General features: G+C 46.1%; 1 protein-coding gene across 1 annotated transcript in view; it reads right to left on the bottom strand.

Moving 5' to 3' along the window:
* The window catches only part of pkd1l2a (polycystic kidney disease 1 like 2a), a 129,575-nt gene that overhangs the window by 65,543 nt on the left and 46,595 nt on the right, over nucleotides 1-17,437 (bottom strand). Inside the window, exon 20 of the mRNA XM_067997584.1 lies at nucleotides 2,109-2,232. Coding sequence (XP_067853685.1) covers nucleotides 2,109-2,232 — 124 coding nt within the window. The remainder of the gene's footprint in view (nucleotides 1-2,108; nucleotides 2,233-17,437) is intronic.

The following is a 17,437-nucleotide window of genomic DNA, read 5'->3' as shown; positions in this document are numbered from 1 at the left end:
TTGAAGCTTTTGAAGGCCATAAAGGGAGGAACATCCTGGGGAAGCCTGGGAACTCCCCCGAGATGCCCCCTTAACACGGGTAGGGGGGAGGGAGGCGGGTGGGAGACGGGAGATGCACCCCCAATTGGAAATTAAAGATCCAGTCTAAATGGGGAAGAATCCCGACAGAGCAGGATCCAACCTATATCCCAGGCACCCACCCCAGGGTTTAAATGTGACTTAACACCGTCTCCAGCCCTAGGAATTTGGGCCCAAGTTTCTTACCGACTGTAGGGTTTTTCATGCTGATAAGAAAGTTGATATTTTTTACTAAAATCTAAAAAAAATTACATTCAGATTTTTATTTTCTTCGATAAAATGGGGCAGTACTTTAAACAAAAAGGATTCGCTTAGATGTTTCTACAGATTTGTGTTGAAGCATTAGTGAAGTCTTTTCCGTTTAGTTGATTCAGGACTGCTACTTCCATATTAATATAAAGCGGTTTTTGGTGAGCATAACATATAAGTGGCGGCATAACTCAAGAAACTGGAGTGCACTGAAGCCCCGGGTATGAGACCCCTCCAGGAGATTGCCTCACACATGGAGTGCAGTATAACTCCAGCCTTGATCACATGTTTTAAATGATGCCATACTTTTTGCTGATTATGTTAATGAAGTATTAAAATGTACTGAGCTAGGCACATAACAACTATTACATTGTAGAGCAAATTGGAAGATCCAGCTGATATATATTTCTTCAGCGTGTCACTCGTTCTGTCATGTTTTCAGAAGTGAATTCCACCTCATTCAGGACATTACTTTCACAAAGGGATATTGCTTCTCAATATTCTAATAACAGTGCAGTGACAAGAAGATACTTTGCAAACTGAAGTGTGCTATAAAGATGTACTAAATTTAGGAATTCAAGACAGGTTTTCAAATATAGGTGGTAAATTCATATGACCAATTAAACATAAAGGAAATCAATCTGATTTATGAAGTGAGATTACATTCTTCTGCATTTCTACTGTATTATGAGTTGTTCCTGATTTTAAAAAATGAATTATGTTCAAACAGTATGGAATAAGTTGGTCATGATTTCGAGGTATTGCACTGGATATTCAACAGGTAACCGTGAAGCCATAGAATCGTAGAATCATAGAATGGTTACACGGCAGGAGGCCATTCAGCCCATAAAGCCTGTGCTGGCTCTTTGTAAGAGCAATCCAATTAGTCCCATTCCCCGTTCTTTCCCAGTAGCCCTGCAAATTTTTTCCCTTCAAGTATTTATCCAATTCCTTTTTGAAAGCCACGATTAAATCTGCTTCCACCACCTTTTCAGGCAGCATATTCCAGATCATAACTACTTGCCGCGTAAAAAAGTTTTTCCTCATGTCACCTTTGCTTCTTTTGCCAATCACCTTAAATCTGTGTTCTCTAGTTCTCGACTCTTCCGCCAATGGAAACAGTTTCTCCTTATTTACTTTATCTAAATCCTTCATGATTTTGAACACTTCTATCAAAGTATGGTTTCATTCCACAATTGAGTACAGTACTCAGTTCAAAAGGTGTTGTGTGAATACGGAAACTACAGGAGCGATTTCTGTCCCTGTTTTCAGGTGGGAATGGGGTGGTAGTGCCTGGAAAATCACGGGGCTAAAATTACGGCCCCATTCGCGCTCCCTATCTGCCCGCTGGCATTTTCATTGGTGATGTCACATGGGCAACCCAGCTGTTTCACGTGGGAGCCTACTTATAATATGCAAATTGAGGGTCCTACACAAGTTTTGAGACCCTGATGCACCACGCACTTTCACCCGTTGGTACTAGGTGTTGAGCAGCCCATCCAACGATCGTGAAAGGGCCGCTGCAGGCCACTCAAACCAGGTACGTTTCTGTTTTTTTTTACAGATTTACGAGTGGCCAGGAAGAACACAAGTGGGTTGTTTGCTGATAAAGCAGTCATTTTTCAAAAATCACTTTTCATCTTGTGTGTTTCCGTGTGTTCATGCATTGAAGTTATTTATGCGGCTTTATGGGCAAATAGGAGTTTCATCCACTTGTATTCAAACAGGCACACAAGAGCAACATAACTGGTACGTTTTCAGTTATGGTATATTGTACCCACCCGCACGTCTACTGTGTCCATGTCATCTTTAACATTCAGAGATGGGAATGCTGGGATTGTGAAGCTTGCCACAGCGGAATCCGAGACAATGATGGAATTTCCTTCCGTGCTGTCTGCTGGGAGCCTTCAAACACAATAAATAGCAGTTCACTTTATGTCAGGCTTTAATTTATAAAAGTTCCCAACACGATCAACGCAAAAAGGGAAATTCATAATAAGTATCAATGAAATGTTAAGAATTTCTAGGTTTTTAATAATACCGTTCATCTTTTTTGTTCTTCCATAACCACAATTATATGTAAATTTGATCATAATTTGTGCCCTTTTCACATGTTGGACTGTCAAAGGTTTATTTCTCCTTTCTGGAAATTCTTTGGGGCAGAAATTGGTCTTGGTGGTAGCGTGAAACATGCGATACCATATCAATCACCTGTTATACTCCCCGCCCGATATTCAGTCCCGCTGACTTCAATAGAACTGAATATCAAGCGAGGCATATAACAGGCGACCACTGCCTGTTTAGCGCTTCCGCCAAGACGAGTAATCTTAATTTATCCATTAAATTCACATTGTTCAAAATTTGTTCAGACATATGCTTTAACCCTTCAGGAATATTTCTGCACCAGCTTTAAACAGAATTCCCCTTCTTTTTAAATTACACAGCGTCCTCTACACTTTCACCTTGTAGAATATCTCACTTTGCTGCAGAATGGCAATTTATATGAAGGCAGAAATTTAAATTCTTTTCAAAGGTCTCATTTCTAGCTCAAGGCAAATTTTAACTAAGTCTGTAAAATCTATGAAAGTTGCAATTGTGCCACAATAATGTAACAATACTTGGAAAATATCATGGAACTTTTACCTGAAAACCAACATAATGGGCATGATTTTTACTCGGAACCTGGAATTGAGTGCATCGTAATCTGTGATTGCAACTCAATTGAAGGTGAGTATTTGATCTTCTGGATTTCCCAATCATCAGGCAACTAGAGTGACAGGCTGGCTGCTTGTCGGCAGTGAAAGGAGCTACAAATCAGAGGGGAGGGCGGGAGAGAGAGAGAGAGAGAGAGAGAGAGATCATCGGCACTGCAAAAAAAATCGGAGACGGGAGGGGTGGTGAGCCACGGAGGTGGGGCATGTGGACTACATCAGGGGGGGTCCAGCCAGCATCGGGGATCAGCTAGCCTCAGAGATCGGGGAGGAGGGGTCCAGCATCAGAGAGGAGGGGGGATCTGCTGATCATGGGGGTCCTGTCAGCCAGATGAGCTTGTTGGGCCTGGATGAAGCACTCCTGCTCCTCCGGGCCCACAAGCAGTGCAATAAAGGCACTCACCTCATGGATCCGACCCTTCTCACCTGCTTTCACCTGACGTGAAACAGAAGCGATGGGAAACCCAAATAGGTAAGGTTAAATTCATTTAAGTTTTCCAATACACAAAGCATTAAGTACCTCAAGTATTTCAATGAGGTACATTGCCCCTTTAAGTATCGACCCGCCGGCTTTAAGTGGGGGCGGGACTTCATGGTGTCTTCATGTAAAATTACCCCCAATGTGTGTTTAGACTACAATGCTAGCACTGATGTGAAATAGTTTTATTTTGCACCAATGCTATAGAAAATCCAGTCAGTCCAGAATGAAGACTCTCTGGATTTTTCCTGTAGCATTTCTGGATGGAGAGAGTCTAGAAGTGTTTTGCCATGGGAAATTTTTAATGTTTTGCATTAAAAATGATGCATTCTCATTAGCTTTAAACACTACCTTTTACTTCACAGTTGATAGATCTTTGATCTAAAAAAAGAGGAAAAATTGTGACTTTTAGATTTTTCCATGCTGAAAAAGTATTTTTCCTGCTTCTCAGAGGCATTCAGCCCCTCCAACTACCCCCAGTTCACAGAGGCACATTCCCCTTGAATCCTCTCCCCACTTTACTCTCCCTCGGTCTTACAGACATGCTCCCCCTCCAACCCCCTTCCCACAGTTCATAGAGGCACTGTCCCTCTTTGATGATTTTCTCATTGCCAGTCCTGGTTGCAGTTCCTATCTGATGCTGCTGTTTCGCTCTGGGAGTGGACTCTGTGCTGTGGACAGAAATTCCTGATCTATACAGAGTCAAGGCCAGCATAGGGCACGCTTGTGTCAGCTTGGATCAGTGGTAGTGCTCTTACCTCTAAGTCGGAAGGTTGTGGGTTCAAGCTCCACTGCAGGACTTGCACGCATAATCTAGGATGAGACTTCAGAGCAGCACTGAGGAAGGTGCCTTCTTATCGACAAGACATTAAACCAAGACCCTGAGGCGTAAATCCCTTTAGGCCAACACAGAGCACGTGGCACGACTGGGAGGCTCGAGACCAACCTGAAATTGGGTCTTGGGCCTCATTAACATTATTTGGACGAGCTGCCGGCACCTATTGCACCTCCACAGGCAGCTCGACCGTCTTAACATGATCAATCCCCAGCTGCTTGCCTCGTGGCAGCGGTCCAATGATACGTCCCGAGAGAGGGCGATGGATTGGTAACAGGGGGCGTGATTGGGAGTGCTGTGGAGTCAGAGGAGCACTCCTGTCCCTTCTGGCTCTGTGAGAATGAATTTTGAATTTTAAAAAAACTCATCTTTTGTTGGCTGCTGCTGAAGAATCCTCAGTGGAGCAGACTCGACTCCTGCTACGTTCATAAATATCCAATTTTCAAGGGGGGCCTAAAACAGGTGTAGGCCCCTTATTTACATATGTAAGGGGCCTAACGCCTGTTTTAGGTGGCCACCTGAGACGCCTGAAAAATGGCCTGACTCAATATCAGGTCGGATATGCAGTGGTATAAGATAAGGGGAAAGGGTGAAATGTTTTGTATGTATTTTTCAAATCACACAGAATTTGGTGTTTTTTGAGATTTCCTGAATATGTGCAATGGCCTTTACTGCATACCACCGGGTTCATCATAGTCAATAACATGTTTTTAAAAGTTGAAGAGCATATAAGCTCAATTAATGAGCAGTGTCAACACAAAGAGGAAAGTTGGGTGGATGAGTTAACAAAACATTTCACACAGATTTTACCAGCTGCAGTTGCAACTTGATTTTGTTTTAGTTTAGTGGTAGCACTGTCCTCTCTAACTTTCAGCTGTACTCTGGGCAGGGATATTGGTCCCCGAAACTTACCCTCGTTGTGCCTGTTCTTTTGTACCTGTAAGAAAGGCACAACAAGGTCGAATTTCTACCCCCCTGCCTGCCTGTTCAGGTGGATATAAAAGACCCCATGGTACTATATTTAGAAGAGCAGGGGAGTTCTCCTGATGTCCAGGTTAACATTTATCTCTCAGCCAAAAACAGATTACCTGGTCATTCATCTCATTGCTGTTTGTGGGACTTTGCTGCACACAATTTGGCTGCTGTGTTGTTTACATAACAACAGTGACTGCACTTCAAAAGTAATTCATTAGCTGTGAAGCGCTTTAGGACATCCTGAGGATGTGCAAGGTGCTACATAAATGCAAGTTGGTTCTTTCTTCTTTCTACCTGGCGCATATACAGAAGGGCAGATCTATCTCCATATATTTCTAAATTTAGTGCTGTATCTAATATTAACATTCAATTTAAAAATAATAAAGTCCAGCAGGTGGTGCTGATTCAAACATGCTGAGGCAATTTTTCATAAACAATTATAGCACTGTATCCCATGAGTGCAGTTTTCAAAAATGCACTGTATAAGTTTCTAGGTATAAATCTGGTGTAATTTCTGTAAAAATGTAAAAGTTTCTTTTAAGTTTACACTTTACATACATTGGGACTTAAATTTGATAACCCCCGAAACTGGGCGAGGGCATTGCGGTCCGCAATTAACCTGCGCCCGGTGCTCCCGATGCAGGCAGCACATGAGCTTTGTGCTGCCTGATTTTTAACATGATTTCTACATGCAGCTAGCACTACCCGCGCCGTTGAGAGGCTGCACGCACAAGCAGGAGGCCGGCAATTGTGGCGTGGCCAACACTTGTCAAAGGCAGGCTGCACCTCTTAAAGGGGAGGTGCACAGTCAATTGAGAGCAGTGCAAGGTGGCAAGAAGGAATGCTGGACCGGCAAGACAGCGCGCCCCAAAATTCTCTGACGACGCACTGGAGGCCCTGGTGGAGGGAGTGGACGAAAGGAGGGCCATCCTGTACCCGTAGGGTGGTAGGAGACCCTCCAGACACCAGCTGCGGAGGCAATAGGAGGCTGTGGTCGAAGAGGTGAACGCCAGGAGCACTGCACCACGCATGTGGGTGCAGTGCCAAAAAAGTTCAATGATTTGACATGAGTGGTCAAGGTGAGTGAATGCAAGTGTCAAGTGGCACATCCTACCAACTACATTACTGCTCCACGCACGACCACCTCCCCACCAATAAACGTTGCTCATCTGTACACAACCCTGCACTTTGCATGCTGCATCTCACCCTTACATTGTACCACACTTGCAGGCCACACAACCACCACTCACAGGTCACACACACTGGCAGCTATTCGACCATGACAGGCACATCACCCAGACACCTTGCAGGATACTCGCTGACACACTTCCCTCTGCCTTGCAGGAGAAGGTGGTGGATAACAGCTGGCAGCAGGAGAGATTTGAGGGAGGATGGGCACGCTTACGCATCCTCACTCCCCTGGAGGAGATGGTGCTGCAGATCATTGGGTGGGCTGTCACTGCGGCCGTGGCTGGAGGTCCCGACGAAGGGGGTCTCTGCATACCTAATGCTCCTTCTCGTTTCCCACATCTCCCTCATCCCACAATCTTTTCTGACTCACATGCTGCAGACATGTCTTACTCGCTCCTCTCCCTGCTGCACAACTCAACCTGTTTCCCTTTGCCATTGCAGATACCCAAGAAATGGAGCTGGCACCGTCCGAGGAGAAGGAAACCGATAACAAAGCTGCACCATCACTCGATCTGACATTCGCATCTGCCAGCTCAGATATTAACACTATGCATCCTTTAGAGGCTCGGTTAGAGATGGGATCTGCACGTGATGAGACACCACGCACAAGTGCACAGGAGCCAGTGCGGGGGGAACGGATACCACAGGTGCCAGCCTGCCGGAGGGCGAGGTCGCACAATGTTTCTGCTGCCGAGGTGTCAGCTGATGATTTTGATGGGCCAGGCTACAGAAAAAGGCTGATGGGCGTACAACATCAAATGCTCGGTGCACTGGAAAGCCTGCACACAATGTCAAGGGGAATGGAGGAGTCCGCCTTGAACTTGGCACACGGCTTTGCACAGAACTTGGAGCCCATCCTTACCCACATGGAACGGGTATCACCTCCATCAGCACACCTGAGGAACCCACCATGATGCAGCGTATTATAGCTGATGTTGCAGCTTCCATGCAGCACGAACTGATGTCATCAAAGGCCTTCAAGCTTCAGCTAAAGCTCAGACTGCTGCAAAGGCAGCTCAGACTACTGCTATGGAAGCACAGACTGCTGCTATTGTGGTCTTGGGTACCACTGTGGAACGGGGCTTCCAGGGCGTCACAGCGCTCTAGCAATCCGTTCTCCAGCTGATCACCAGGAGTGTTGAGGTGCCGCCCCAAAAGAGTGGCAGTGGCGCCATGGCAGATGAACCTGCTGTCCTCTCTCAGGATGACAGCATTCCTACTCCCACCCCTTCCACTCTGCCAATGCCCTTGCTGTTGCCTGTCAGCCAGCCAGGCCAGAAGGCTGCAGCCCGTGCTGAGATGGTGCAGTCTGAAGCCGGGCCATCTCGGCCCAGAGCTGCTCGAGGTCGTCCTCCAAGGCCATCTGCACGCTCCTCCATTGAAGGTCAGCAGCCTTCCACCACCCATGCTCCAGCCACTGAGGATGCACCTCATTGGAGCACTAGGAAAGGCAAAGGCACATGAACAACAGGCACGAAGGGAATGCACAAGGGTGAACAGTCTCCTTTTGTTTGCATCATTTCATTTGTTAATATATAAATGTGACTCTGAATTTGCATTTGGTGGTGGTTTTTATTCCTCCGATGAGCTGAGGGAGAAAGTAATGTGTAATCATATGGAGAACAATTTGATAAGTCATGTGGGAGAGGATGGGTGGGGAGTGTAGACTGTTGGTGATCTGGGAGATGTCATTCATGTTATTGATATCGTTCACGGATCAGGTGAGTATGCAGAGGCCTAACAGTCAGGGCCTGTGTTCTTTGTTGCCCCCTTGCGTCTTCCACCACTTCCCCCTCTGTCTCCTCCCTCTCACCCTCAGCCTCTTCCTACTCTTCTGGCTCAACGTATTGCCGGATAATCGGTGGCGAGGGCTGTTCCCTCATAATCGCGAGGTTGTGCAGCATGCAGCATACCATGACGAATCTTGACGTCCGCTCAGCTAAGTACTGCAGAGCACAAACAGAAAGGTTCAAGCCTTTATGAAGAGGTGGACAGCAACTGTCTGTTTCTTTAAATCAGTTTTAATTCAATCTACTCTTTCAGTGGAAATCTTAGTGTTTTAATATCCAAGCCTCAGTGTTATTCTCTAAACAAACATTTTTCCAAGTATCTGGCTGAGTTACCGTGATTAGGGTAAGTTATTGGGCATAATTTGCAGGTACATTTGCTTTCTTTGTATTAGTGATTATAGAGGGTTAACTATTCATGAATCTACAGGATTGTTCTATATTTCCACCCCACCAAAAAAGTTCACCAATCTTTGGAATTCTCTACCCCAGAGGGCTGTGGACGCTCAGTCATTGAGTATATTCAAGATTGAGATTGTTGGCACGTTGGACTGCCACATAGTAAAGGCGTCGTGACTGCTGCCAGGGTAGTGGGCATTGACCTCCATGATGCACTGCATGTGGTCACACACCAGCTGCACATTGAGGGAGTGGAACCCCTTTCTGTTCATGAAGATGGCTGAGTTGAGATGTGGAGCACGCATGACATTATGCATGCAATCAATGGCACCCTGCACGATGGGGAAGCCTGCAATGCAAGCAAAGCCTCATGCTCGCTCGTTCTGCTTCTCTCTATCAAGCGGAAACGTGCTGAATCTGTTGCGCATCTCTTAGTGTCTCCGTGACCTCCCTTATGCAGCAGTGCACTGCACACTGAGATGTTGCACAGCTTGCCAGCAGAAGCCTGAAAGGATCCAAAGCTGTAGAAGTTCTGCGCCACGGTTACCTTGACAGCTACAAGCTGTCCTTGCCCTGCTCTGAGGCTGTAGTTGTGGCTACAGCAAGTGTCAGATCTCCATCACGACCTCTTTGATGAACTTCAGCCGTCAGATGCACTGATCGTCGATCATCTGGAAGTAAGAGTGGTGTTCCCTGAAGGCCCTCATGGGATATGGCCTCTTGCTCAGCTTCCTGCGCCTCCTCCTCCTCACATCTTGACCTGCTCTGCCTGGCCTCTCTGCATGTTTCCAGTCGTGTTTTATGCCCAGCAGGAGCCCTAGCAGACCACCCATGGTTGCCAGGAATCTTTCCGAGAATGGCTTTGAACATAAATGGGTGTGAAATTGGCAGGAGCCACACTCTCAGTTTTAAATTGTTTCGCCAATAGAGGGAGTATTACTATTTACAAAAAACAGAAGAATTCTCTTCTGTTTCGAAGGTGAGCTGTAGACACAAAAGTAAATAAATATGCGTGGGAAAACTCAACAGGGGTTTAATGATTAGGTCCTCCAGAGTTGGAGATTTCTCCATGGATTGCTGGTTGTGCAAAACCTAGATGCAGTTCAATAAAATGAGTTGACAGTTTCTACCCAGCCTTTTCTGAAGGCCTTTGCACACTTGCAGATAACGAACGCCGGCACCATGTAAAGTAGGGAGAATATAAGAACATAAGAACATAAGAAATAGGAGCAGGAGTAGGCCAATCGGCCCCTCGAGCCTGCTCCGCCATTCAATAAGATCATGGCTGATCTGATCCTAACCTCAAATCTAAATTCATGTCCAATTTCCTGCCCGCTCCCCGTAACCTCTAATTCCCTTTACTTCTAGGATGCTGTCTATTTCTGTTTTAAATTTATTCAATGATGTAACTTACACAGCTTCCTGGGGCAGCAAATTCCACAGACCTACTACCCTCTGAGTGAAGAAGTTTCTCCTCATCTCAGTTTTGAAAGAGCAGCCCCTTATTCTAAGATTATGCCCCCTCGTTCTAGTTTCACCCATCCTTGGGAACATCCTTACCGCATCCACCCGATCAAGCCCCTTCACAATCTTATATGTTTCAATAAGATCGCCTCTCATTCTTCTGAACTCCAATGAGTAGAGTCCCAATCTACTCAACCTCTCCTCATATGTCCGCCCCCTCATCCCCAGGATTAACTGAGTGAACCTTCTTTGTACTGACTCGAGAGCAAGTATGTATTTTCTTAAGTATGGACACCAAAACTGTATGCAGTATTCCAGGTGCGGTCTCACCAATACCTTATATAACTGCAGCAATACCTCCCTGTTTTTATATTCTATCCCCCTAGCAATAAACACCAACATTCCGTTGGCCTTCTTGATCACCTGCTGCACCTGCATACTAACTTTTTGATTTTCTTGCACTAGGACCCCCAGATCCCTTTGTATTGCAGTACTTTCCAGTTTCTTGCCATTAAGATAATAACTTGCTCTCCGATTTTTCCTGCCAAAGTGCATAACCTCACATTTTCCAATATTGTATTGCATCTGCCAAATCTCCGCCCACTCACCCAGCTTGTCTATATCCCCTTGTAGGTTTTTTATGTCCTCCTCACTCTCTACTTTCCCTCCCATCTTTGTATCATCTGCAAACTTTGATATGTTACACTCGGTCCCCTCCTCCAAATCGTTAATATAGATTGTAAAGAGTTAGGGACCCAGCACCGACCCCTGTGGAACACCACTGGCTACTGGTTGCCAGTCCGAGAATGAACCATTTATCCCAACTCTCTGCTTCCTGTTAGATAACCAATCCTCCACCCATGCCAGAATATTACCCCCAATCCAGTGATTCTTTATCTTGAGCAATAATCTTTTATGTGGCACCTTGTCGAATGCCTTCTGGAAGTCTAAATACACTACGTCCACTGGTTCCCCTTTATCCACACTGTACGTTATGTCCTCAAAGAACTCAAGCAAATTTGTCAGACCTGACTTCCCCTTCATAAACCCATGCTGACTTTGTCCTATTAAATTATGTTTATCCAAATGTTCCATTACTGTCTCCTTAATAGACTCCAAAATTTTACCCACCACAGATGTTAGGCTAATTTCCAGCCTTCTGCCTACTACCCTTTTTAAATAAGGGTGTTATATTAGCAGTTTTCCAATCTGCCGGGACCTTTGCCGAGTCCAGGGAATCTTGGAAAATTATTACCAAAGCATCCTCAATCCCTACTGCCACTTCCCTCAAGACCCTAGGATGTAAGCCATCAGGTCCAGGGGATTTATCCGCCTTGAGTCCCATTAATTTACTGAGTATCAATTCCTTGGTGATTTTAATCGTATTTAGCTCCTCCCCACCAGAGCCCCCTGTTTGTCCAGTGTTGGGATATTCTTAGTGTCCTCTACCGTAAAGACTGAAACAAAATATTTGTTCAGCATTTTTGCCATCTCCATGTTTCCCACCATTAATTTCCCGGTCTCATCCTCTAAGGGACCTACGTTTGCCTTAGCCACCCTTTTACTTTTTATATAACTATAGAAACTCTTGCTGTCTGTTTTTATATTTTTTGCTAATTTATTTTCATAATCTATCTTCCCTTTCTTAATCAATCCTTTAGTTACTTTTTGCTGTCTTTTGAAGACTTCCCAATCTTCTATCCTCCCACTAAGTTTGGCTACCTTGTATATCCTTGTTTTTAGTCGGATACTATCCTTAATTTCTTTACTTAGCCACGGATGGCTGTCATTTCTTTTACACCCTCAATATACGGTAGATCAGTGTGCAACACTGATTTAAAGGGACAGATGCGATTTTGGAACTTCATGTTTCAGCCAACACACTGTCTTAACCTCGCACAGCTGAACAAGTCTTAAACTGCAAAGAAGACCCCCCCACCAGCGCTATTTAAAGAGATCATGCAGGAGTTACAGGATTATTGCTTTTGGTTGCTGATGCATTTGTACCTGTTTTTGGAGGTCTCCTATACTTGAATACTAGGACTAGGGGACATAGCCTAAAAATTAGAGCCATGACTTGCAGGAGTGAAGTTAGGAAACGTTTCTAGTCGCAAAGGGTGGTAGAAGTTTGGAATGTTCTTCCTCAAACATCAGTTGATGCGAGCTCAATTGTTAATTTTAAATCTGAGATTGATAGATTTTTGTTAACCAAAGGCTTTAAGGGATATGGGGCTAAGGAGGAGATATGAAGTTCGGTCACAGATCAACCATGATCTCATTGAATGGTGGAACAGGTTTGAGGGGCTAAATGGCCTACTCCTGTTCCTATTGTCCTATGTTCCTATGATAACGTTTCAATACTCTATAGGGAGTGAGCTGGCTAGCTGACAGGCAACAGCAAGGGCACTGGCAGAGTGGCAGAGGTGGGACAGGAATGCTGTTATCCTGAGACAGAACGGCAGGTTCATGTTCCATGGAGCTACTGCCACTTGCTACCTCCTGTGATGCGCCACCTTCTCCTGCAAGAAAGTGGGATGTGTGTCGGTGAGTGTCCTGCAAAATTTTTGGGTGATGTGGCTGGAAGGGTTGAACAGCTGCCAGCGTGTGTGACCTGTGAGTTGTGGGTGTGTGGCTTGCAACAGTGGTAATGTGTGAGGGTGAGAGGAAGCATCTGATTGGAAGAATTGAGTACTGATTGAAAGAGTTTGTTGGTATGTGGGTGATGGGGGGGTGTAGTGTGTGGAGCAGTGGATGCAGCTAGTGGGGTGCAGTTGGTCAGAGATGCCACTTGACATTTGACCTCAATCACCTTGACCACTCGTGTCAAAGCATTGAACTTCTTATTGCACTGCATCCATGTTAATGGTACTATACGCCTAGCATTGACTTCGTCCACTACTGCCTCCCACTGCCTCAGGAGCATATGTCAGGAGGGCCTCTTGCCCCCCTGCGGATATAGGATGCCCCTCCTGGCTACCTCTTGCACCAAGGCCTCTAATGCATCATCAGAGAACTTTGGTACAAACTCAGATCGGCAGATTGGTAAGGTCTGGTGTGCAGATTGGAGGTTGTGGGATTTAGTAGTGCGCAACCTTTATTCAATGTTTTAAAATAACCCGACTGTTTGTAAATATAGGGATGGGACCTGTATCTTTGTTTTACGTGTGCGATGTCTGATCTCCGTTCAGACTCCGTGCGGACCTGTATCTTATATTTTGCAACTAAGATGTGCAGGCTGCCTTTAGGTGGTGCTGGCCACTCGCGATATCTGGGCTCCCTGCTGGTGAGCAGCCACTCAACAGCGCAGGTAGGGCTGGCTGCTCGCTGCAATCAGATAAATCACCAGGCAGCACGAACGTTACGTGCTGCCTGCAGCTCAATGACCGGGCGCAGGTTAGTCACGCACCCCAACCCCCGCGTCCGGTTTTGGGGGTTATCCAATATAACTTCCATAGTGCTCTGAGAGCAGAAAGAATATTGAATATATTTTTAAAGTTTTAACATGATCATTAACAAACAATAGTAACTCCTCATTATAGGGTACATTTTTCTCTGCTCACTCGTGTCAGCAACAAAGTTGGCCTATTAGGTTTCTACTCACCATTTCTTCACTAACAGAGAATGAAGGAAAAATACCTGGTTTATTGTTAAAATACAGTATATACTGATGGCTGTGTACTGTTGCTTTGTCAGTTGTAACATTATATTGCTCATATCACTTGCTGTGCTTCTGCATGATTTTTTATTAGTTTTGATTGATTGGTGGTCCCGTTACCTCAAGTATGAACAATAAACTAAATCTTGACTTTGAACTTTGACTACTTTTGACGTCTTGCATTCTGGATGTTTCTGTTTACCAGATTAATAATGCTGATCAAGCCAGCAGCTGTTTACCGTACTCACCCACAGTCTTCCATAACTACCACTTACTACTGCGTGTTGTGGTGGGAATGTGATCTACAGAACTGTGTCCCATGGTTAATGCAAATTATAACTATTTCAACATAAAGAGCAGATGCTTATTAGAAAGAACATTTTCAGTTATGAGGATATTCAGATTTCACAACACAGATAAAAGCCAGGATTGAACAGTTTGTATACTGACTCTAACTGCAGATGTCTGTTAATCACTTGTAATTTCTGTCAGTCAAAGCCCCAAACATCAGCGATGAACATCAGAGATCACCAGCATGCAAACATAAACTGGGCATTCTTGAAACTGATGTCTGCTAGCTTTACATTAAATTACATTAGATTGAAAACTGTTTCACAGTAGGGCTTCTTTGGCTCCTATCTACACATGGAAATCATAGTATCATTGTGGGTACAGCACAGGAGGAGGCCATTCAGCCCATTGTGCCTCTGCTGGCTCTTTGAAAGAGCTAGCCAATTAGTCCCATTCCCCTGCTCTTTTCCCATAGCCCTGTAAATTTTTTCCCTTCAAGTATTTATCCAATAAGAGTAATTCTCAACATTGGTTGGGGTAGAATAGAGGAAGTATTAAGCATTAAAAAAAATATTCATCCTCAGAATGTGGCCGTCCAGGATTTTGACCCAATGTGATGTAATACTCTCCACCTGCTGCGATGGGAGCAGCTGCAACAACACTCAAGAGCTCAACACCATCCAAGACAAAGCAGTCAGCTTGATCAGTACCTCATCCACCAGCCGAAACATCTACCCCCTCCACCACTGGCGTACCATGGCTGCAGTGTGTGCATGTCAAGAAGGTGTGTGATAGGAGGTGAACTTGGAGGCGATGGTGCTCCCACGCATCTGCTCCCTTGTCCTTCTAGGTGGCAGAGATCATGGGTTTGGGAGATGCTACCAGAGAAGCCTTGGCGAGTTGCTGCAGTGTGTCCTGTATTCAGCACGCACTGCAGCCATGGTACGCCAGTGGTGGAGGGGGTAGATATTTCAGTTGGTGGATGAGGTGCTGATCAAGCTGACTGCTTTGTCCTGGATGGTGCAGAGTGTTGTTGGTCTGGAGCTTCTTGAGTGTTGTTGCAACTACACCCATCCAGGCAAGTGGAGAATATTCTATCACACTCCTGACTTGTGTCTTGTAGGTGGTGGAGAGGCTTTGGGGAGCTACTTGCTGCAGGATACTCAGCCTCTGACCTGCTCTAGTAGCCACAGCATTTATGTGGCTGGTTCAGTTGAGTTTTTGGTCAATGGTGACCTCTAGGATGTTGATGGTGGGGGACCTGGCAATGGTAATGCTATTGAATGTCAAGGCCGTTGGTTAGCCTCTCTCTCTTGTTGGAGATGATATTGCCTGGCACTTGTGTGGCATGAATGTTACTTGCCACTTATCAGCCCAAGCTGAATCTGGCTGTAAATCTTTAAGTTTAAATTGGATGGGGGATCTTGGTGGACACTGCTCTTTTGCCTTTGTGGTTTGGGCCCAGACAGATGGGATGACTGCTGGTTATAATGGTCCTTTGTGAAAAGCCGCAGGGTAGCTGGTGTGAAAACTAGAGAAAAAAAATCACAGTAGGGTTCTTTTCTGAGGTTGAGGCTGAGGCACAATGGGGGGAGGTAGCTGTGGCTGGGAGAGGCAGTGTTGACTGGGGTAGGGGGGGAGGCAATGTTGCCCGGAGTGGGGGGGGAGGTAGCGGTGGCCAGGGTGGGTGGGGAGGTATCAGTGGCCGGGAAGAGGTAGCGGTGGCTAGGGGGATGCAGCCTCAGGCCAGGGGGATCGGTAGACAAGGGGGGTGGAGGTGGGGGGGGGGGGGGGGGGGGGGAGCAGGGGCTGGCAATCCGTGGTCGTGGGAGGTAGCAGTGATTGTGGGGGCAGGAGGCGGGGTACCAGTAGCTGAGTCAGGGAGAACGGTGGCCGAGGGGGGTGTGGAGTGGCCAGTCTTATTTTAATGTGGGTTGGGAGGAGCACCTCGACTCCTCCCGGCTCCACATTTAGATAAGTATTCAGCCGGTTACCACCTTGTGCTGTGCGAGTTCTGTACGTGGTGTGTGAAGTGCTGGGGTGATTGAACATCCACCATGGGTCCTGCAAAAAGCACAGGACCCTAACTTAAATAAATTATTTTCCCCTTTAAATCTTGCTGCCGTGCGCTCCTCCTGCCACCGCAATCTCCTTTCCCAATATGGCGGGCACTGCACTTCCAGCCAGAAATGTGCCCGTCATATTGGGGTCTTAGTAGGCTGGTTAGCTCCCACAAAAACAGGCACTGCGCAGCCAAATGTATAGGCCATAATTGGGGCAGAATCGAGGGAACTTTACTCTGCATCTGGCTGAGATATAACTGACCTGGGAGCACCTAACACTGGATACCTAAAAATGGGAAGAATTGCGTTCCCCAACACTAACATCCTTTCTACAAATATCTGACACTTAATGTAGCATTGAATGTCATTAGTCAATCCGGATCAAGTCACAATAAGAATAAAACCAGATGGACCACCCAGCATTGGACCACTAGGCACCGGATTCGACAAAGGCAAACCAAGCCCATTCGACACTGCAAAATCCTCCTCATTAACATCTGGGGACTTGTGCCAAAATTGAGAGAGCTGTCGCACAGACTAGTCAAGCAACAGCCTGACATAGCCGTACTCACAGAATCATACCTTTCAGCCAACGTCCCAGGCTCTTCCATCACCATCCCTGGGTATGTCCTGTCCCACCGGCAGGACAGACCCACCAGAGGTGGCGATATACAGTCAGGAGGGCAGAGTCCAGTACGTGAGTGCAAAAGACAAGGCTGAAGTGTTTGCAACCATCATCAGCCAGAAGTGCTGAGTAGATGATCCATCTCTGCCTCCTCCCGATATCCACACCATCACAGAAACCAGTCTTTAGCCAATTCGATTCACCCCATGTGACATCAAGAAACAGCAAAGGTTATGGGCCCCGACAACATCCCAGCTGTAGTGCTGAAGACTTGTGCTCCAGAACTAGCCGTGCCTCTAGCCAAGCTGTTCCAGTTCAGCTACAACACTGGCATCTACCCAACAATGTGCAAAATTGCCCATATATGTCCTGTCCACAAAAAGCAGGACAAATCCAAACCGGCCAATTACTGCCCCATCAATCTACTCTCAATCACCAGCAAAGTGATGGAAGGTATCGTTGACAGTGCTATCTAGCGGCACTTAACCTGCTCACCGACGCTCAGTTTGGGTTCCGCCAGGACCACTTGGCTCCAGACCTCATTACAGCCTTGATCCAAACATGGACAAAAGAGCTGAATTCCAGAGGTGAGGTGAGAGTGACTGCCCTTGACATCAAGGCAGCATTTGACCGAGT

This window comes from Heptranchias perlo, chromosome 16 (genome assembly GCF_035084215.1).
Source record: "Heptranchias perlo isolate sHepPer1 chromosome 16, sHepPer1.hap1, whole genome shotgun sequence".
NCBI lineage: Eukaryota > Metazoa > Chordata > Chondrichthyes > Hexanchiformes > Hexanchidae > Heptranchias > Heptranchias perlo.
This window is presented reverse-complemented; position numbering and strand designations above follow the sequence as displayed.